Source organism: Ips typographus, linkage group LG4 (genome assembly GCF_016097725.1).
Source record: "Ips typographus isolate SLU linkage group LG4, UJ_Ityp_2.0, whole genome shotgun sequence".
Taxonomy (NCBI): domain Eukaryota; kingdom Metazoa; phylum Arthropoda; class Insecta; order Coleoptera; family Curculionidae; genus Ips; species Ips typographus.
In genome coordinates, this window is record NC_138425.1 from 8,189,074 (window position 1) to 8,210,575 (window position 21,502).

At 34.0% G+C, this 21,502-nt stretch overlaps 2 protein-coding genes across 7 annotated transcripts in view; one reads left to right on the forward strand and one right to left on the reverse strand.

Moving 5' to 3' along the window:
• The first annotated feature begins 483 nt into the window (after positions 1-483).
• Positions 484-6,492, forward strand: Taf2 (TATA-box binding protein associated factor 2). Its single transcript, XM_081977775.1, has 18 exons — positions 484-803; positions 857-909; positions 959-1,122; positions 1,182-1,398; positions 1,449-1,777; positions 2,126-2,294; positions 2,349-2,577; positions 2,629-2,828; positions 2,886-3,094; positions 3,149-3,388; positions 3,443-3,592; positions 4,387-4,486; positions 4,543-4,712; positions 4,766-4,890; positions 4,942-5,193; positions 5,247-5,466; positions 5,520-6,060; positions 6,117-6,492. The coding sequence occupies exons 1-18, from the start codon at positions 758-760 to the stop codon at positions 6,351-6,353; spliced, it is 3,651 nt and encodes a 1,216-aa protein (XP_081833901.1). The 5' UTR covers positions 484-757; the 3' UTR covers positions 6,354-6,492.
• A 344-nt stretch (positions 6,493-6,836) lies between these two features.
• The window catches only part of LOC145727539 (uncharacterized), a 75,461-nt gene continuing 60,795 nt past the window's right edge, over positions 6,837-21,502 (reverse strand). For 3 of the 6 annotated variants that reach the window (XM_081977147.1, XM_081977151.1, XM_081977150.1), the window contains exons 2-11: positions 20,549-20,629; positions 17,932-18,072; positions 17,528-17,701; positions 16,618-16,833; positions 16,446-16,561; positions 12,535-12,685; positions 11,772-11,951; positions 10,701-11,072; positions 8,895-9,073; positions 6,837-8,690 (exon numbers count right to left, since the gene is read on the reverse strand). In XM_081977147.1, coding sequence (XP_081833273.1) covers positions 8,624-8,690; positions 8,895-9,073; positions 10,701-11,072; positions 11,772-11,951; positions 12,535-12,685; positions 16,446-16,561; positions 16,618-16,833; positions 17,528-17,701; positions 17,932-18,072; positions 20,549-20,629 — 1,677 coding nt within the window. In that variant the 3' untranslated portion in view covers positions 6,837-8,623. Of the gene's footprint in view, positions 8,691-8,894; positions 9,090-10,700; positions 11,073-11,771; positions 11,952-12,534; positions 12,686-16,445; positions 16,562-16,617; positions 16,834-17,527; positions 17,702-17,931; positions 18,073-20,548; positions 20,630-21,502 lie in introns of all 6 variants that reach the window. The other 3 variants (XR_014177893.1, XM_081977148.1, XM_081977152.1) reach the window with 3 other exon arrangements.

The window sequence follows — 21,502 nt, forward strand, 5'->3', positions numbered from 1 at the left end:
CAACCTTAAATTAGGTGAAATAAGTACAAAAAAACACTTTTTTTTTTCAATGAAAATTTAAAGAATGGGGGGGGGGCAATTGGCGTTTCAAGTTAAGATCGCAGCACCATTTGAACTAAAATCGGGGAACCTGTTCCTAACCTAACATTATAAATAATATGACACTGTCACTTCATATTTATGAATCCTGTGCTAAATTCGTAACCAAAATATGCCAAAATTAACGCAAACAAACGGAGAAATGACAGCTGGAATGCCCGAAACTGTTTTCATAACTGATCACCAGAGTATCTCTTATCTTGAAACACCAATTAGTGGTCGTTTTTTTACTACTTTTTGAATGTGAATATCTCAGTAACATGAAGAGCTAGAGGAGTTTTGTTGAGATCTACCCCGATCGGGGTAGCTTTGGCAACGCTGGTTAGACTACACAGTTGTCTGTGTTCTGTGATCTGTCTGTCAGTCACTCGTTCTGTCAAATATCAAAAAAATATGTAAACAAGTTTGTTTTCATTTTCAATTTTCAATCCTCTTTTAATGAAAATAATATTATTTTTCTGGATATCTCCCAACAAACATACTTTTTATTTATTCCCAGCATTTAGCAAATTACATAGAGTACGTAATCTGCAAAGGTATACAATGAAAAACATTTGTCGTCTAGAAAATGTGCATTTGTAGGGGGTTGCTCCTTGCAAATTGTATTTTCCATGTTTATTTTGTTGTTAGTACCTAGTTCTTAAAGTTATACGCCGCTATGAAACAACAAAAAACTGGTGATACAGTTCGTCCTTACAAATTAGGTAAGCTTTACTTTACATCTTTATAACAGGGAAATTCCACTCTTTTCTTCCAGCTCATCAAATACTCAGTCTGACTGGAATAAGCTTTGAGAGAAAGAGTATAATAGTAAGAGTTGCCTTGCATTACAGAGTTGAAATTTACAAGAATGTTTCAGGGATTTGTGGAACTAACTGTGGTTCCAATTAGGGACACATTGAGAATAATCAGAATAAATGCCAAACAGTGTAGGATCTACAAAGTTTTGTTGAATGACCAGTTTGAGGCACACTTTCAGTATTTTGACCCTTTCTTAGATGTTTGCCAGAATGATAATGAAACGTAGGTATATTGAATACTTCTCCCAACATGTAGTAAAATTAGAAATGAATTTGTTGTAGTCGAAGTTTGGAGCAGTTCTCTCAAAATCACTTGAATGCCTCTTTGAAAACAGACCCAGATAATAATGCAGGTGAACTGGTCATTACCATTCCACCTGAAGCTATACATTTAGTAGCTGAAGGCACAGCTTTGAGAGTTGGGATTGAGTTCTCTTTAGAACAACCTGAAGGTGGAGTTCACTTTGTAGTTCCTCAAAAAGAAGGCACCTATGCAGAGGTACAGTTCAATACATTTTTTATAAACATAATTGATGAAATACTCAACAGAGAGGAGTACACATGTTTACTTATGGCCATCAAAACTCATCAAGGCTATGGTTTCCATGTGTGGACAGTTTTGCTGAGACTTGCACATGGAAATTGGAATTTACAGTTGATGAAGATATGACTGCTATTTCAAATGGTGACTTAAATGAGGTGGTTTATACACCTGATATGAGAAGAAAAACATATCACTATTCATTAAATGTGCCTACTTGTGCTCCTAATATTTCATTGGCAGTAGGTCCTTTTGAAATTTTTGTTGACCCTTATATGCATGAAGTTACTCATTTTTGTTTAACTGGTTTACTTCCATTGCTTAAAGTCACTACAAGGTAAGTTTATTTTTCATATTAGATCAGTTGTTATAATGTATTGCAGAAGGTTTAAGGTTGTCTAATACTGGACTACATTATTGTTAGGCTAATAAAGTAAAAATTGTGGTTTAGTTTGTTTTGATATATTTTCTGAGATTAAAGTTATATTATTCTCTGAAAATGTCTGTGGGAAAATTCAAAGTAAAATGATTTTTAATGTGACAATAATCACATTCAAATATTTGCCTTTCACTGTGTCACTTTATTACATTGTTAGCTCATTTTTACTTTGAATTTTGTCATTTTAAAATTAACTTGACAGGGTTCTTAACTAAAAGAGCTCTATTCAGCCATTTGTTGTCATAGGTATATGCATGAAGCATTTGAATTCTATGAAGAAACCCTGTCAAACCGATATCCTTACTCTTGTTATAAGCAAGTATTTGTTGATGAAGCTTATGAGGATTACCACTCATACGCCACTATGACCATAATGAGTGTCAATTTGCTACACTCTGCCGTAATCATTGACCAGGTACTACCTATCTCAGTAATTTGAAAATAGTGACTCAATGATTGATTTGGGTAGGTTTACATAACTAGAAGGGCCATGGCTCACGCAATCGCCGAGCAATTTTTCGGTTGCTTTATTTCAATGCAAAATTGGTCAGATATGTGGTTGAACAAGGGTATAAGTCAATACTTATGTGGGTTGTACTGCAAGAAGAGTTTTGGTAATAATCAGTACAGGGAAATGACTCACACTATGCTCCAAGATGTAGTTAAGTATGAGGAGGAGTATGGTGGCATTGTTTTAGGTATAACTAGTTCAAATAGGTTTTAAAAAAAATTTTAAGGGTTTTTTTAAGATCCTAGTCAGCCTCCAGCTCCTTTACCACTAGGAGCAAACACTGCTCAACCTAGCCAGAGTAAAAATGAAGAGAAGTTTTACTTTTCAATCAGAAATCTGCATACAATGTCTCCAATGTATATTGAGGCTTTGCATAAAAAGGCAATGTTGGTGATGCGTATGCTTGAACATCGTATTGGTTTGGAATTACTTTTGCAGGTAAACTGAGATTTGCTCAGTGATTTAGCTTTTGCATATTTTAGAATTGGGTTTTAGGTATTTAATAAGCAGCTTTCTCTTGCAACTAATGCTGCTTCTCAGAAAATTGGCAGCGGTTTATGGGGGCACATGCTGATAAGCACCAACGTGTTTACTAAAGCCATTTTTACAGTAACTGGAAAAGACATGGCAGTTTTTATTGACCAATGGGTTCGAACTGGTGGACATGCAAAGTTCCACTTGACTTCAGTGTTTAACCGAAAAAGGTTTCTTTATCATACATTACAGTGAAAAAACAGACAATTTACAGGCTTTTACAGAAACACAATTGAACTGGAAATACGGCAAGACGCCACCTCTCAAACGGGAATCAGAAAATATGTCGGTCCCTTATTGGTGACATTGCAAGAACTGGATGGAACGTTCAAACATAATTTGCAAATAGAAAATACGGTGGTTAAATCAGACATTACGTGTCACTCAAAGAGTAGGAGAAATAAGAAGAAAAAAATTCCTTTGTGCACCGGCGAAGAAGTTGATATGGATTTAAGCGCCATGGAGTGAGCTGCAAAGCTTGGTAATTGCACATGCATTGTGAAATTTGTTGATTTTAGTGATTCGCCTGTTTTATGGATTAGACTGGATCCAGAAATGACATTGCTGAGGTCAGTAGTAATTGAACAACCTGATTATCAATGGCAATATCAGCTTAGACATGAAAGGGATGTTACAGCTCAAATTGAGGCAATATCTGCTTTAGAAAGGTAAAATTAGATATTTGGTTTATTCAATAATTATTGTGTCAACTATTTGTAAGGATGAAATAATGAGAATACAGTACAGGGTACACACGAAAAGGTTTAGTAAAAGAAAAAGTTTTGTTACTTGTTTTTTTATAGTATTATAACTTCTTAATTGGATTTATGTTCTGTAAGTTGGTTGAGGCAGGTTATTCTTACTTTTCTGATGGGAATTTCCGTTTAACTGAACCAAAAAGTTTGCTGGGATAATTAAATTTTGCACTATAATAATAACATTATCCTAGTCATCCCAACATAAGATTACTGAATCAGGCTCCATCTTGATACCTAGAAAACCTTCTGACGTTTCGGTGGAAAGTCTACCACCGTCTTCAGAAAACCTGAAAAAACAAAAAACGGCATATTACAGAAAACACTAATTATTATAATATAAATATATTATTATAATTTTCTGTGTTCTGTCCTTTTTTGTTTTTTTAGGTTCTCTGAAGATGGTGGTCAAAATGTCAGAAGGGTTTCTAGGTATTAAGACCGAGCCTAAGTCAGTAGTTTTGTGTTGGGACATGTTATTAACAACATAGTTGAAAATAGTGCAATGCAATTTTATTTTCCCCACAAACCTTTTAGGGGCGGTGAGCCAGAAATTCCAACCAGCAGAAAACAATTACTTTTTACTAATTTACTGGATAAAGGATTTCTTTTTTTAGAAATTTAACTTAAAACTATTACATAAAATGCTTCTGCTTTCTGAAAATGTAAATACTAATTATTTTAAGATATTAATTATTACAACTTAGATACCCTACACCAGCCACTAGATTGACCCTTACAGATACAATAGAAAGCGAGCAGTGTTACTATCAAGTGAGATGTAGAGCAGCTCATTGTTTAACTAAGGTTAGTTAATCAATTTATTGCGTCAAGAACTTCAGATGGGTTTTTTTTTTAATAAGGTGGCTAACGCGATGGTGGCCAACTGGGCAGGGCCTCCGGCAATGCTGGCAATTTTCCGGAAATTCTTCGGATCATTTGCCGCACCTCATATAATAAAACAAAATAACTTTCAGAATTTCCAGCACTATTTCATTCAAAAGACTATTCCATTGGCTATGGCTGGTTTAAGGTATAACTTCTCACTTTTTGAGTTATTGCGGTATTGTGATTTAAAAATTGTAGAAATGCCCATGGAATTTGTCCTCCTGAAGTTATACGATTTTTGCTGGACTTATTCAAATACAATGACAATTCCAAAAATAGATTTTCTGATAATTACTACAGGGCTGCTTTAGTTCAAGCTTTAGGTAAGGATGTCTGGATTGTAATGGAATAGAGTTAATTGTTTTGTTTTGAAGGTAACACTATTACTCCAGTTGTATCTGTTGTGGCTCAGGGTACTCCAATTACTGCTGAAAATCTTAGTGCTGACACTAAACTGATACTGGACGAGATAACAAGATTATTGAATTTAGAAAAAGCACTTCCCTGCTACAAGTATACGGTTTCTGTGGAGTGTTTAAAAGCTATTAGAAAACTGCAACGTTACGGTCATTTACCGAGTAGATCTACTTTGTTTAAATTCTACGCTCAGTATGGACATTATATTGGTAAGTTGATCATTCAGCTAGTTTAAAAAATGGTCCCGAAATGCATGTTCTAGATGTAAGACTGGCTGCGCTGGAATGTTTAGTAGAATTCGTGAAAGCTGACGGTAAAGCCGACGACCTCAATCACGTCTTAAATATAGTTGAAAATGATCCTGACCCTGGTTTGCAACACAAATTGATGCAAATTCTGGTTAAAGATCCGCCTTTCAAAAGGGCTCACCGATCCAAATTGGACACGCCTGGTTTGGTAGAACGAATTTGGAACAACATTAAGTACTACTTTTTTTATGCAAATAGGAAAACTGTTAACTTGAACTGGATTTTAGTGGTATGTTTTCGCACGATACTCGTACCCGTTGCGACATGGTGGATCTGTACTACACTCTATACGGAAATAGGAGACCTATTTGTATTCCTTTGCCGGAACTTTCGGGCTTGATGAACTTGACCAGACCCGACATGAAAAAACTAAAAGGTCCCATTCCCAAGCTGGCTAACATTGAAAATAGTGAGAGTAAAAAAGAGACGATGAACCCTCATGTTAAATCAGAACCAAAGGAAAGTAGTAAAGCTCCTGTTATTGAGCCACATGTGGAATCCCCAGTGAAAATGGAGGTTGTCGAAGTGGTGGACAATAACGTAAAGACTGAACCGTTTTCATCGACTGTCAAAATGGAAGAACCAGTTAAGCAGGAAACGCCACAACAAGATTATTTTTCCGACAATTCAGTGTCTCTACCGGGAATGGCCCAGGCTGGACCTGTCGGTTTTGAACCGGGTATGTTCAAAAAGGAAGGAGAACCTACCGCCAGTACTTCTGGAGTAAAACACAAGGATAAGGACAAGACTGATCCGTCAGGCATTAAGGTTGGTTAACTAAAAAAACGTTTGACTTTTACTATGTTTACGATAAATTGTTACAGCCAAAGAAAAAAAAGAAAGACAAAAAGAAACACAAGCACAAACATAAGCACAAGCACGAGCATAAACACAAAGAGAAAAAGGAGAAAGACCCGAATAAGGTTAAAGTGAAAGACGAAGACGCAACGCAGTCTACCACGCCCAGTTTGATGAAGGAAGAAACGTTAAGTTCTACTAGTTCTACTCCTAGTCCGAATCCTGTGAGTTTAGGAGGCAGCGAACCATCTGGGTTTCTTTGAAATGAAATCCAATAAAGTAAATTTTGTTTATTCTGATTTAGAATGTAAGAACAAACAGCAATATTGGTTTCATGTATGTATAGCAAATATTGTTTTAGCAGATTGTGTGTTTTATTAATAAAGCTCTTTGGGTTTTTTATTTCTTTGTTTGACTTACACCGGTACTTTTACCTCCGGATAAATTTATTCTCAGGGTAGTTCACCGTGCACACTTGGCATTACCCGCTAATCTAAATTTATTCTTACAGTAATTTTCATAGAAATCACGCAATTGACCAATGGTAGCATCTGATTTCAAGGTTTCTCTAGAAATTATCTCTGGACTAAAATTATTTAATAACGCGCATGGAAAAGTCGTATATCGTAACAAATAAAATTGATTTTCATGCAAATCATAGTTGTGTTATTATTGTCTGTAGATAGAAAAGTTGAAATTAAAATTCATCAAAGACAAACAAGTTTTGTTCATAAAATAAAACAACATTTGGGTAGAATCTATTTATTTTAATTATTAATTACCGATTACATAGTATAGTGTGTGTGCCTGTCAGGATAAAATATCATGTTATTTACAATGTAATAGTGAAACGTAACGTAAACATAGCAGAAACGCAAATAACTTAAAGCCTGGAGCGACTTTTAAAAAAACTTTACAGCTACCTACTACTTCTAGTCTTTTTTACATTAGGATTCGGCATTAGTCCAACAAAGATAACAAATCACTGATTTCAATTTAAGTGAGGATAACAACGAATGCTTTAAAATGGAAAACACAGTTTAGTATATACATTTTCTTTATTTAAGGTTTGAGCGGGTGCTCCTGGGTTTAGCGTTATCTTTTAAGGACTAATTTCAAATAAATGCTCGGAAGCTTAGTTAGTTGATTCGAGCACTAGCTTCCATATTCAACTAAAATCATTTACAACAAAACTAACCTAAAATAAAACATTTTTAAAATTGAACAAAGTTGTCGATCTAGAATAATAATCTTAATAAAATGTTTGCCTTTATAAGTTTTATGAGCAGTCTACAACATCGGAGATGGATAGAAACAAAATTCTTGCTGATATTAAAATAAAAAATGCAGGCTGTTTAACTAAAAATGATGATTGTGGTAGAAAATCATGGACCAAATTTTGAATCAAGTGGTTTGACCTACGATTTTCTTTTGGTGGCTGTTGATCATTTTTAGTTATTCACCCTGTATTTCCAAAATGTACACCTCTGTCTACTTGATAAAATGACACGGTTACACCATTATCACGCTAAAGTTTACACACCATTACGAATGGTGATATTCTTCAAAAATGAAACGGATTTTAGTGTTGTTATACCCTTTTTTAAAGTTAGTTAGCGGAGATCATGCATGAACTGAGACGTTCATATCAGTATAAACAACAAAATTAACAACAGCAAAATTTATATACACCGACAAAAGAAGTAAGTATACGTAGGTATCTAACTTTGATTGGTCTGTGATATAAAAATAATTGTACTACGGTTCATACTTAGGAATTTATGATTCTACAACAAACTCTTCTTTCACAAGAAAAGAACAAAATATGTTGTAAAACAAATTCGAATCAAAAAAAGTCAATAATAACAGTCATTCTACAGCCACACATAAACATTTTTTAATTACAGTTCTGGAATTGATGATAACTATTTTTTTTAGATAACTAAGTTTTAATAAGTAATAATATGTGCTATGGACATATCTAACTACGATCTCCAAGATAATAGCATGCAGTTTACATAGCATGTAACAAGATTTTTATTGATTTTACAAAGCAGACCAAATAAATTAAGACTTGTTTTGATGTCGCGTTTACGTATAAAAGCCAGGAGCGTAAGCGTCTTTCCTCTCTTCCAGCGAGTTGGTCTGGCTTGCAATATGCATTATTGTTAACATTAATAATAATATACAATTACAGTGTAATACTATGATTACAATAGTCCTTTCGAATAACCTAAAAGATGAAATAGTATTGCTCTCCCTTCTTTCTAACGCGTTACGTCAATACAATCCCACGCTCTCTATAGTACTAAAAATGTGATTATCCGTTTATTTACATGTAATCTTATCCTAGCCTCTCACTATTACATTCTTTTATCCAACGCTTAGCATCCACGGGTTTCCTTTAACAAAATTCTCGTACAAACTCTCTAGCTCTAATTAGAATCATTTTTTAAACGGGTAAAGGTATTGCTATTTTTTACTTTTTTTTTAAACGAAACGCAATTGCATCTTTCCCTAGTTAGTGTAAAATTTATTTAACTGTCGAGAAGCTTTGCTGTTGGCTCTTGTTAGCCGCTACCCAGTTTGAGAAAACATCTCTGAAAAAGAAGAAAGTTTATTAGTAGTGGTCATCGTTCTATTATTTGTGTATTTCGTAATGATGGGTAAGGACTGAATTTTTTAAAGTTTTTTAAATACCATAACGCAGAATAACTTCACTAATCCATGGATAAGGTTTAGACTTGTAATATTCACAATGGCTAATAAAGACGTTTCAGGTTGGAGATGTTATAGTAACTTACCGGCAATGACTCACGACACATTCATTACTGCAATATTCGTCCTCCCATTCTGGATTGTTGATTGCTTGGTTAGGGCATCCATGGCGTATGCAGGTACTCTGCTGGGGCCTCATGCCTCCAGATGCCATGGTTTGCTGCTGCGGTTGCTGCGAGTTCGGCGCCGACGGCGGTCCGCCAGCCTAATTTCAATTCAAACTTCTTCGTTACTATCTTTATGAACGTATCAACAGATTGTGAAGATTTATTTAACTACAGGCTACAGTTAAATCTCTCATCCAGAGTTCAGACGTGATAAGGTCAACTTTTTGCTCTAAATTCATGTTTTTCTTGTTACTACCCAAAACTTTTAATCTTTAAATGGGTCAGTGGAAATATGATGAGCTAGATTGTTTTCAGATGTTCAAACTTTAATTAGCCTCTACTACATTGTTTTTCTTGAAGGCCTTAGATCATCACTGTGAAATCTCATTTGTGAATGTTTCAGCCATCTGGATCTCATATCATTTGATAGAATGTTTGTTTCATCTTTGAAATCTCGTACTTGTTTGTTTTTTGTTTGATTTCAAAATCAAAATCATCTTAAGACAATGTATTCCTTTACGTTCTAAAGGTTCTAGCTGACGAAATAACAGTGTCAATGCAATAATGTCGTCAAGTCGCCAAAAGTTACTACATCTTCCAACCAGTCATATGTGTTTTAGCTTTGATATATCTTGTAATTAGTTTCGTAAGCCAAGTCTGTCTTATCGCTAAGGATTGTGAGTTTGTTTAGAATATAGTGAATATTGAAATTTACATTAATGACTTTACAATAATGATGCCAATCTAGCTCATTTTTCCATTCTATTATTCTATAATTTTTCAGGCCACATTTAAGTGGTTTAAATTGAAAGAGAAAAAACGAGGAGAAAATGCACTATAAATACACGCAGATCTATAGGATAATATATTTTGGCTTTTTCACTAAAAGATACCCTAGTTACCACTGATTCAATATATCAATGGCAAATCTAAAATGTTATCAAAAAACAAACTCACCCTGTACGAATTAGAGTGTCGAATCATTAAAAATACTTTCAATTAACGATGTAAAGTACCATCAAAGTTGTGGAATAAAACTACGTAAATTTAAGTTAGATAAACGGCCAAAACCTTTTTTCGGTCGAACAATAAGCACATAAGACAAATTCTACCTGCGGTGACGTTTTAAACCAGTTTATAAAAGGGCACGAAGTAAAAGGGGCATAAACGTGACCGGTTACCGTACAGTAAACAAAGTTTGTTAAGAGATGAAAGACTCTCTAAAAGACAGGAAATTTTACTTTTAGAACTTGTAACATTTTAGTAAACGTCATTAAATATCTAATAGAAAATTTGATAGTGAGGAATACGCATAGCAAAATAAACTTATTATCACTTGGGACTTGATCAATAAATTATCGATAAGACCTGAATTTAGTTGTTTAGTTATTTATTAAGGAACTGTTTAAACTAAATATGTTTTAATATATATTTTTTAGTTTTTTCAATGTTTTGAGAGAGTCAGTTTACCTCCTCCAACCTCTTCATTAGAGAAAGATTGAACACAGAGAACAGTTGTGTCTCATTTTGGCTTCCTACGAAACCCAAAGAAATTATACGCTTTATTGCTATGGGGCTAAAACAAAGAAGTGCCAGAGACTTTTCAGGGGAGTAGTATGAATCACATACTAAACATAAATTTCACTATTATTACGCCACTTTGATGTTTCAAATAAGTTCAAACTTTTTAAATCACCAAACGCATACCAAGTGGAGCAAACTCACCTGCGAAACCGGCGGAGAACTTGGAACCATCGGTGGGGGACTCATGTGTTGTTGAGGCTGTTGTTGCTGTTGCTGCTGCTGTTGTTGCATGTGCGGATTGTGAGACGATACCGGCACTTGCTGATGTGATTGTTGATGCGGCGATAAAGGTATATGTTGCTGCTGAGGAACCTGTTGCATATAACTACTATGTTGCTGTTGCTGCATGTGCTGTTGCATGGCCATGTGTCCGCTCATCATGCCGGGGTGCTGTTGCCCGGGTGAGCCTCCGCCCATACCGCCCATCATGGACGGTGGCGGTTTCTTGTTGATTGGAGATTGCGAGGGTGGGGTGGGCGCTCCCGATGATATGGGCGGCGATGGTATTGTGCCCTGAAACGATAATGTTGTTTTGTTAGTGATGAGTGATCCACGTAAGGTGTAACTTTGTCAAAGTGAAAGTGGACTTTATGATGATGTATTAAAAGTAATAAACAAGACCTCAGAGACGATTTGTTTATATGACCCCGATAAGGTTTCTAAAAGAAAGTCGGCAATTTCTAAATGAACAGATACATTTTTAATAAACCTCCAACTCGAGAGGATTTACTATTAAAGCTTATTGCCTAAATCCAATCACTTAAGGGAGAATTAGGAATGGAAATAAAATAACTATACCAAAAATATAAATAAAAGCAGTGAGAATTAAACAGTAAATCAACAAAATCACTGTACTTTAGAATAATAGTAATAGATGTGTGGTTGCAGCAACGGTTACTTTATAATGGAGGTTATTATAGGTACAAGTATCACTTTTTAAGAGCTCGCACATAATGTAATTTCCATTTTAATTAAGCTACCTTGCGTGGACCACCCAATACCAGATTCACTTTGCTTTGACCTAAAATTTAATTTTAAATTTTAATGTCGCTTTACAGCTCACAATTCTGTTATTGTTTTTACTAGACTTTCTAAGCAGGCACAATATTAAAAAATAAAATTGTGAACTGTTAAACGACAACATAACAACAAAATCAAACCGAAATGTGTGTTAAAATAAGCAAAACTGTATTAGAGTTTGATCATACTCACTTGTGGTTGGTATCCTCCATAAGGCGATCCTCCAGGTGGCCCGGCGGCATAATTTCCATAATTACCATACATAGGTCCGCCTTCTCCGTCTCCAGCACCTTTGGATACCAAACTTGCCCGGTAGGCCGCCAATGCTTTCAGATATTCTTTTTTGGCCGCTTCGGTTTTCTTCTTGTAAACCTTGAAAGGGAACAAATTGATTCGTTTTGAATCGGACATAATCTCCAAAATCGTATTTTAGAGAGTAACAATAAGCAGCGAGGATGATTATTAAACTCTCCTGACCGAAGTTAAGTGAACAACTGCACAATATGAAAACATTCTGCATATGCAACCTAATTATCGCATGTTGTTGAATGCCTTAGATCAGCGATTTGGAATGCCTATCGTAACACTAAAGCCATTCTTTATTAACGATAAAAATAAACTGGTGTTTCTTTTTGACGGTGTCCCAAATGTATGATTCAAAAATTGTGGTACTATAGAAATTAAATTAAATTCAAGCTTGAAAACGAAAATGTATGCAAATAAAAAGGTTGTCGGACATTGTTTTCATGTTGACCGAATAAATGAAAAAATGTCGGTTGTTTGATTTTTGCATACTAAGTCCCCTTTTCTGTCCTTAAATTAGGCAAAAAAAAACGTAAAACTGGAATTTTGTCCTGAAATTACTTCGACCCTTTTATAGGTATGCACTCATTCATTATGCATTAGAAGGCAAATCTCTCACTCTACTAGTTCAGACAGACTTATTTATACTTACATTTTTATGTTCCGAATCCAAAGCGTCCCACATGGAAGCGACTATTTTGGACACTTCACCGAAACTGGCGTTGGGATTTTGACCCTTGATGGCAGCCTGAGTATCACGGAAGAAGAGTGCGTAAGCTGACACTGGCCTGCAAAAAATAGGTCTATTACACTTTAAAAACGTAAAAGAAACTAATACGACCAAAAGAGCCATTTTAAGATAATTAATCGTAGATTAATTAAAAGCAACTCTATGGTCAAATTGTAGGAAAAAATATTGTGAGACTGAAAATGCTAGAAAATGCCGAAAAAGTGTTATTTTCGATTTATGATCACTATGCTGTATATTTTAAAATTAAACATAGAAATTAATTAACTTACAATGTTAAACATAAAGGCCAAGAAGGATTTTACGAGGTCTTTGATATTCAGGGTCCGAGTTGTTCACTTTGTCAGAGTTTTTGTGAAAACTGTTTTGGACTCAATTAGGACTTAAAAACCTTAGACAACCGATGATAAATATTAGTGCATTAGAGAAATTAAGATAAATTAGTTTTTTTCCTGTTAAAAATGATAATAAAAATTACCTACTTACATACTCATTTTAAAATGCAGCTTGTCATCGTTATTAAAAAAAACTTGCCATGACAACACTGGCAAAATGACACAGTGTCAAAAATGACATATAACACGCCTTCTTGGTAAATTATAGCAAATTTTGCCGTCACATAATTAAGCCAATAATTGTTCTGAGGTTCAATATACATAAAGCCAAACACAGTCAAAACAATAATTTATTCTACAAACTGGTTGTATTAAAAAGACGAAAGTCCACATGTGCAGCAATTTTGCGTAAATATCAGCACAGAGGGTAGTATGTGATTGGGCAAAAAAAGCAGCTTTCAGCTTGCTGCTTTTTCTTGACCAATCACAAACAGTGCTGCAATTTTTACAAATGCCTACACATGTGGAATAAAATGCAGTCACTTGGGCCAAACAAAATTATCAGTCACTAATGTACTTATTTAGAATTCCAAAATTTAGTGAGAAATTACTGATTGAATAAACAAAATGAACACACAGACGTTTTAATTTACGATTAGGATGAAACTTTCTACTATATTAATTTTAAGGCCATTTTGACGTGTTACAAGATGCTATAAACTGTGTTCTCAGCATAAGTAAGCAATAATGGCACCCCAAAATGCACTAATAAATTCTGGCAACAAATTTCCTTCACGTCGAATGCTAACTTTATGGCGCAATATAATGTCTCTTTTTCCTTTTGGCCGAAAGAAAAACGGGGAAAACGCCGTTCTAACATTTTAATAGGCTACTTTTATTGCCGAGGGTCTGAAAATCAATGATGCCACTTTTTATGCTGGAATTAGTTGGGCTTCGCAGTCCCTAAAAATATATGTTTACACCGGTCATTTGATGTTTATTTATTGAGACGTGGACTGGGCCAAACAGCAGAGGGAGTCTACATAGCTGCTGCATATTCAAGTTATGGTGATCCTATGATCCAATGTATGGAAATTAACAAAAACCACTTCCGTGATGAGAAACCCACATGCATGTATAATTAATCCAGTTCAAATGTAAAAACTACCCCGGTCCCAAATCGAATCACTTGGAAAGTGCAACGAAAGAAAACGGACAAATAAAATCAAAAGCTTAATGGCTCAAACAAAAACTCGAAAACGCGAAAATATTATGCAAAGAATCGGGATAGTCTGAATTTAAAAACAGAATAAACTGCATATAAAGTCTGAATTTTTTAATGGGTTGTTTTAAGGCGGTATAAATAATTCATTGAATACATTTTGAACTTTTAGATGATGGTGGATATATTTTTTAACGGGAATACTACCTAGGTTTCGGTTAAATATTAATGTGCGGATTTCTGAATTTTTGCTCTCCCATCGATCTCTTGAAATGCATATATGTGGGATGTTTTAATATAGATAGAGTGAATAATGATTTCCTTCATTGCTTATGATGCTGTCGATGTATGATAATTGTGATTTCATTGACACAAAATCGAGAATTTGAAAAGAATCCATAATTATTCACATAAATCAATTACCCTTTACAAACTTAGCTATACAACTCTGATAACCAAAGGTTCAAAATATAAAAACTCCCAGTGTAACCTTTTAAAATCAATGCAGCTATATTTTAATAAAGATTAATGACGTCAACTTGTAAAACTCGTTCTTTACATTTTGATTTATCTGCAAAATTTCTTTTAATCAAACGGTTTAATGGTGAAATGAGCTAATTTCCTCATTTACGCTCTTTCCATTTTCTCTGAAATGTAAAAAGTGTTTTTAAAAGTTATTTCGTTCTATAGATTTGCCATTTTGCTTTACCTTCTATCCGTTTTCGAATATTGTATCGTAGCTAAATTGTGATATTCTTTTGAATGCAAAAACAAAAACCTAAGATAACGATTGAGGGAACCATGTGATCTGAATAATCCAATTTTCAATTTACAGATATGAAAGAGCAAAGTTTGAAAGTCTGCATATCAGACAAAATTGACAATTCAACTTTAAATAAGAAATTTTATTTGATTCGAGCCGATCAAAAAATGTAATTTTGAGCCTGAAAAAAGTCTAGTACTAGAATATTTGGAATTGTCAGGATTACAAAGGTACACCTGAACATTAAAACTCTTTATGAAAAACCGAGTTGAAGTTAAACAGATTTTCAGAGAATGTAAGCTCAATTTCGTTAGGAATAGTTCAAGTGATCTTGATAATAATTGGGTTTTCAGTCTGATAAAATCAGCTCTTGACACTCACAGAGAGAGAAAAACCAGATCATTGACTTCAAAAAAATTACTGTAACTTGAACATAAATTTACTATGTTAATATAAAATAAACTATAAGAAATTTTATTTTACGTTTTAGTGAATACTGTTCTATAAAACCCAACCCACATTTCATTCAATTTATTATTCATTGATTCATCCTAAGTGTTAATAACAATAAAATAAATTCTTATTCATCGATTTTATGTAGCGGCTTCAGTTTAGCGAAATTGCATATACGTAATAACAAAACTTTACTAACATATTATCGATAAAAAGTTTACAACAGAATAAACCCACTACTATGTATGTAAATATGAAAATAAACGTCTATAAAATAATGGAAAAGCGAATAAAAGTGTACTTAAAATATATCGTAAAAAGGACCATGTTTCAACTTTTAAATCAACATTTTATCCCCGACTTTTACGACCGACATAAATAAAGATAAATAGAGGGCAACGTAAAATTTTAAATATTTGGAGTTTTGACACAAGAAAGTTATATTGCTCCGACGGGATTAAGCTCGGGTTTGTAACGTGGCATTTCTTATCCCAACACATTTAAGTTCAAAGGATTAAATAGTACAGGAGCCATAAAAGTTGAAAAATAAAATAATATTATCTGAAATTATTTCAAAATGCTTCATCCCAGCCTGAAATACTTTAACGTCCTTTATTTCCCAATTCGATCCCCTTCTATATGTTTGCTCGGAGTAAATGGAATTTTCCAACAACCATTTTTCTTCTTGTTTCCTTTAAAATCGATCTTTTATTTCAGCCGGTAATGTGTTTCCACCCCCATAGCTTTAATATCAAAAGGTCCCTTTTAAAGTTGGGATACAATGTAGAAACATGTTTTGATCAATTATTATTTCAAAGAAAACAAACTTAGTTAACAATTTATCAGGATAAATCTTGTTCCAGGAAATCCAATGCTGTGAATGCTTTTTGTTGCAGTAAAAATGTACAATTTTAAGTAATAATAACTTCAATAAAGCTTTCTTGGAGCATTTACTTTAACTGAAGGTTGACAATCTGACACTCTACAGAGATGATAATGAAAATGGCTTGTAAAAAAGTTGACATACAAAGTACAAACTTACTTTTGCGGTTCATTAGGATCCCGTTTCTTTTTCTTCTTCTGGACTTTCGGCTTTTTCTGCGCTTTGGCTAATACAGGATCTGCGGGTTCGGGACTAGGTCTTTTCATAGCAGTCATCTAATCAAAATCACCAAATTAAATATTAACAAATCTACACGGCAAGCGATACTTACAATAGCAGGATGCGGTGTACTATCGTCACTATCATCGCTAGTGGTGTGCTCCTGACCTGGAGCTGGGGGACTGTTACCTCTTCCTTGGGGATGCTGGGGTGACGCTCCATATGGCCCCATTTGTCCGGGAGGAGGCTGGCCGTGGCTCATCATCATCTGTTGATGTTGCTGCTGTTGTTGTTGATGTATCATTAGAAGCTGATTGTTGTGCTGTTGCTGTAAATCAAAGTTATGTCACATTAGTAGTGTTTTGTACTTGTTTTGTGTACAGCCTTTCTTGTGTTCAATATTGAGCCAACTGGTTGTAGCAAGAATACAGTTTGTCAACATCAATTGTCTGTGTTATTATGTATTTGCAATTTTAAAATATTAAAGTTGAATTTTTTAAAAACTAACGTACTTACGCACAAAAACGCATTAAAACCAAACTGTTTTTTGGTGTTATGACCATGATAATTATTTATAATTGGAAAATACTATTACGGAGCAAACAAAAAAAAATACTAAAAGCCCGTTTAATTAACGCGTTTTAAACATTTGGCTGGAGTTTCAATTACGTAACATCGAACTTAATGAAATGTATTAAACATAGGAGCTAAAAAATATATTAAAATGTTTTTTAAAGGGTATTGCAACAATATCAAAGGTCGTTAATTACCTTTGTGACAATATATAGGTAATAGGTTATGTATATTATTAAATTGAAGCCAGAATTGCAATAGGTACTCCAATATAAAAAACTAATGAATACAAATCTACTTTCAGGAACTTGATTTTGTTTTTGCACATTAAAGCAAAAATGTAAAAAATATAGTACAAAATCTCCTCTCTAAAACATAAGTTAGTCAGTATTTTAAAGATACACATGTTAAACGTTGACAACTATAATAAACATCTTGGTGTACCATACCTGTTGACTTGGTGACATAGAATAATTAGGTTGGGGACTATGGTACTGTTGATTGACCATCCCATGTTGTTCAGGCCCAGACAAGTACAAGGGCTGTTGGTAACCCCCAGTGGGATCGTGCATACCCATGGCGTCCTGCTGTTGGTTCATCTGCTGGCTCATTTGTTGCATACCCTATAAATGCGAGAATAATTAAAATAAAATCCCAATTATATAGTAGATTTATTATTTAACAACTTATCTCCCAGCTTGCAATCGGACTCTGTATCGTATTAGAGTTTGAGAAAGAAACACATCTGGTTAATGTATAGTATTTTAAAAATAAAATTGTTTTTCTGATTTTTTTATTTTCAGACAATTAAGGTAGTTGAACTAAAAGTCCAGTTGATAGGATTTGTTATTACCTGCATAGGTGGTTGATAATGTTGTTGTTGTTGTTGCTCATTATGTTGTTGCTGCGCATGTTGTTGTTGCTGTTGCTGTTGAGGAGGTTGCATGTTGGGTATGTCAAACTCCTCGTCGCCAAAATTTGGAGCGTGAAATGTCTGAAAATGTAAAACAAACACATCAGTTTCTTGAAATTGGCTTATCGCTTCCTTAACATCTAGACCGAAGAATTTCCAATAAATTAAGTTGTAAAAACATAAGTCATCTGAACAGAATAGTAAGCATTCTTCTATAAGTTTCGTAGGAAGGTTCTTCGATGGTCGCATAATTTATCGGAGCCATTTCGCAGAAACATCCCGCCAATTTACGGCATCTGAATAGCTTTAATTTAGGGTCGAAACAATGTTATAAACTCGGTTATAAACAGTATTAAAAGAGACAGAAATGTGTGTTTCGAGACCACACAGGGCGTCGCGACCAGCTGGAATTACACAGAACACTGAGACGCTACTGTGTTAATTTCCTCTTAAGCGTTTTACAGATTCAACATCACTCTTTAGGGAGTCTCGGAAAATCCAACTCTAATTTAGAGGTATAATAGTTACCTACAATGTACAAATATTAGAGCGAGTAAAATAAAGGGCGTTTATAAATAATTCCGTCAGTTCTTTTGTTACGTTAGCTTTCGCGGAAGGCCTTAAATTAAATTTTATTAGTCCAGAGGCGATGAATTACGCTAAAGTGCGCCATTATGTAAATTTATTTGCATTTTACCTGGGTTTAAATCTTACTCCTGGCACTTGCAAATTATTCCTTCCAATTGAAAAAAACCTTCTTATTTCAGCGATATTTTAGGCCCGCAATTCTTCTAAATACCTACTTTAACTCTAGTAGTTCTGAATATCATTACCAGTCGTATTGGGGTTTATGGTACTATTTTACTTCTAACTAGTAAATTCGCGGATGATACAGCATTGCTAGACATCAGAGAGACATGTTTCCATTTTTGAATAAAGTGGTATTTTAGTGTACTTAGATAACAGAGATAACAAACTACTTTTGTAAAGTCATTTTAGCACTGAAAATAGATACAGTCTGCAACAGCTGCCCGGCATTATTTTAAATGAGATGTAGTATTCTAATTCATCTGGAATGAATTGAAATTGAAAGACTCTGTTGCCAGAGATAACGCCTTTAGATTTTTTCTTTAATGCCAATTAACTCCAACATCCTCTCTGTGAAATAAGCAAAACTTTTTCAGAATGTCATTGTAAAATTAAGTTCTTCAGTAAATACTGATGCATAACAACAAACTATACACAAAGTGTTACAATATCATTATTTTCTGTGTAAACCATAAAATCACTGATTCGTATCGTGTTCTATCATCTTTAATGGGAAAAAAAGGTAAATCAAGCACCCAATACACCTTTGTATACACTTTAATCTGTAATAGTTTGATTGAGAGAAGATGGTACGTTGCAGCTATTACAATAATTGTGATTTAATCTTCGTTTCTTCAGAATTCTACATTACTTTTTCTGCCAAGTGGGTATGATGTATATGTACAAGAGTCACCTTGAGCATGGGCAATGACCCGGGTTATTCATTCCTTCATTGTTTGCATTATCTATCATTGGATCTACAAGAGTTCGTTCTGAACGTAGTACTTGAAGAATAATGGGAAATATTTTTTGGAATTTATTGTTGGGTCCGTAATTTGGCAAATTTTGTTGTGGCTTTGAAGATGTTTATAAATAAAGTGAATAATTTAAAGCACTCAGTGTGCAAAACACATTGCTGATATCAAGTATGCATTACGAGAAATGTTTCAGAGGCAAAAGGAAACTCGAACATCAAAAGTTTTTAAGTATCGCTATAAATTTTACATAGTGTATCTGTTTACGCCTTTCTTCCGAGTCCAAATGGAAAAGTTATTATGTAAAATGGGGAAACTTTCCTGCAAAAATATCTATTCGGCAAAATGCATTTCGTCTCTATGTTTGCCTGCCTTTTATTGTTTTGAAATGACAATTCAGATTTGAATAATATTAGTACAAAAAATAACAAAATAAACGCATCTAAATTAGCTTTTATCACTTTAGTTGCAAAGTTCAAATCAGCTCGAATTAAAGAACTTCTCCAAACCGACTGAATAGTCCATATTAAATTTTCAATTTTACCAACTATCGATCGGGAAACGAAAGTTGCTGAATTCGTAACCAAACTTACATTTTCCAATTTAGAAGTTTTACGATCGGAAAACTTTCCCGACTCTCAACTAAATTCACCCCCAACTCCGGGAATAATTCATTACATTTAATTAGGGAAAAATAACAAATCTCCAAGCTCCCTAAATAAAAATTCGCAAACTTGATTTATAATGTTCATATAATTCTTCTTTATTTTCATACAGAGTTATGAGCCATATTTCTCGGCTGCCAAATAAATTACGTGTAACGGCTCGACTCTATTAAAGTTTGTTACGTAGGTCGACGCTAGAGGGAGTTTTGTAATAGTATTGCACTTAAACGTATTATTAGGATACTATTTCATTTTTTTTTTAAATATAATTCACCTACGTTGTATTATTGTATAACGTACTTAAATTACCATATTCCCAATTACTCTTACCTGTTCAGTCATGTCGTATCCGTTGGACTGGAAGTTGTTGGACTGGGGTATGCTTAATGAAAGGTCAACGTTCTCTGCTCTCTGTAACAACAAAAGACCAAATTAGTTGCTATTAAAACAAGCCAGTTGATGTAGTGGAGGAAATTCAAATAATAACATTTTTATGGGTTCAGCGTTTACGACCCACCGGTTAACAAACACTAGGTACATTGTGTTTTGATTTTGTACGTTTTACACTTGATTTATTTGTTTAACTCAGTTCATTCTATCTGATGAAGGATCAATACAAACCAAGACTCACTGTTCAAGATTTTGCTATTTGTTTAGACATTTACCATTTGCACAGATCTACAATAATTGACAAGAAATTAGTAAACCTAAACACTTTGGAATCCTGTTTTTGGTCAAATGATTAATTTAGAGCTGGACAAGTAAATGCCTTGGCAATAAATGTACGATTCATTATGGTTCAGACATACAACCAAAATGATTTAACATTATCATTGGTAAATTTATTTCTACTTCAGCCACTGATTTAGGACTTACATTACTCATCCTTTACTCTGCAAGCAAGTATAACTTAATGGCATAGTTTTTAGTTGAATTATAAATTGAACATCCTGTAGCCTACATAATATGATCATTTACTATTACAAAATAAAATTTCATAATGTATTGTGCATTTCATAAATTTAATACATAATATACTTATGTGTTATTTAATCAGAAAGTAGGTGAAATACCGTACGTCAATAAATTGAATGATTAAATAAAACGGACGTAGTGTACGTATTAACAGTTAATAGACAACCAGCACGATTAAGATTATTAACAGATAACTATGTACAGCTAATCCTGCTAGGGTGACAGTTAATTAGGATAACCAAATATTTCCACTAGTGTACACTAAAAATAGCTGGTTTGTTTACTATTTCTTTATCTTAGTAGAAGAAA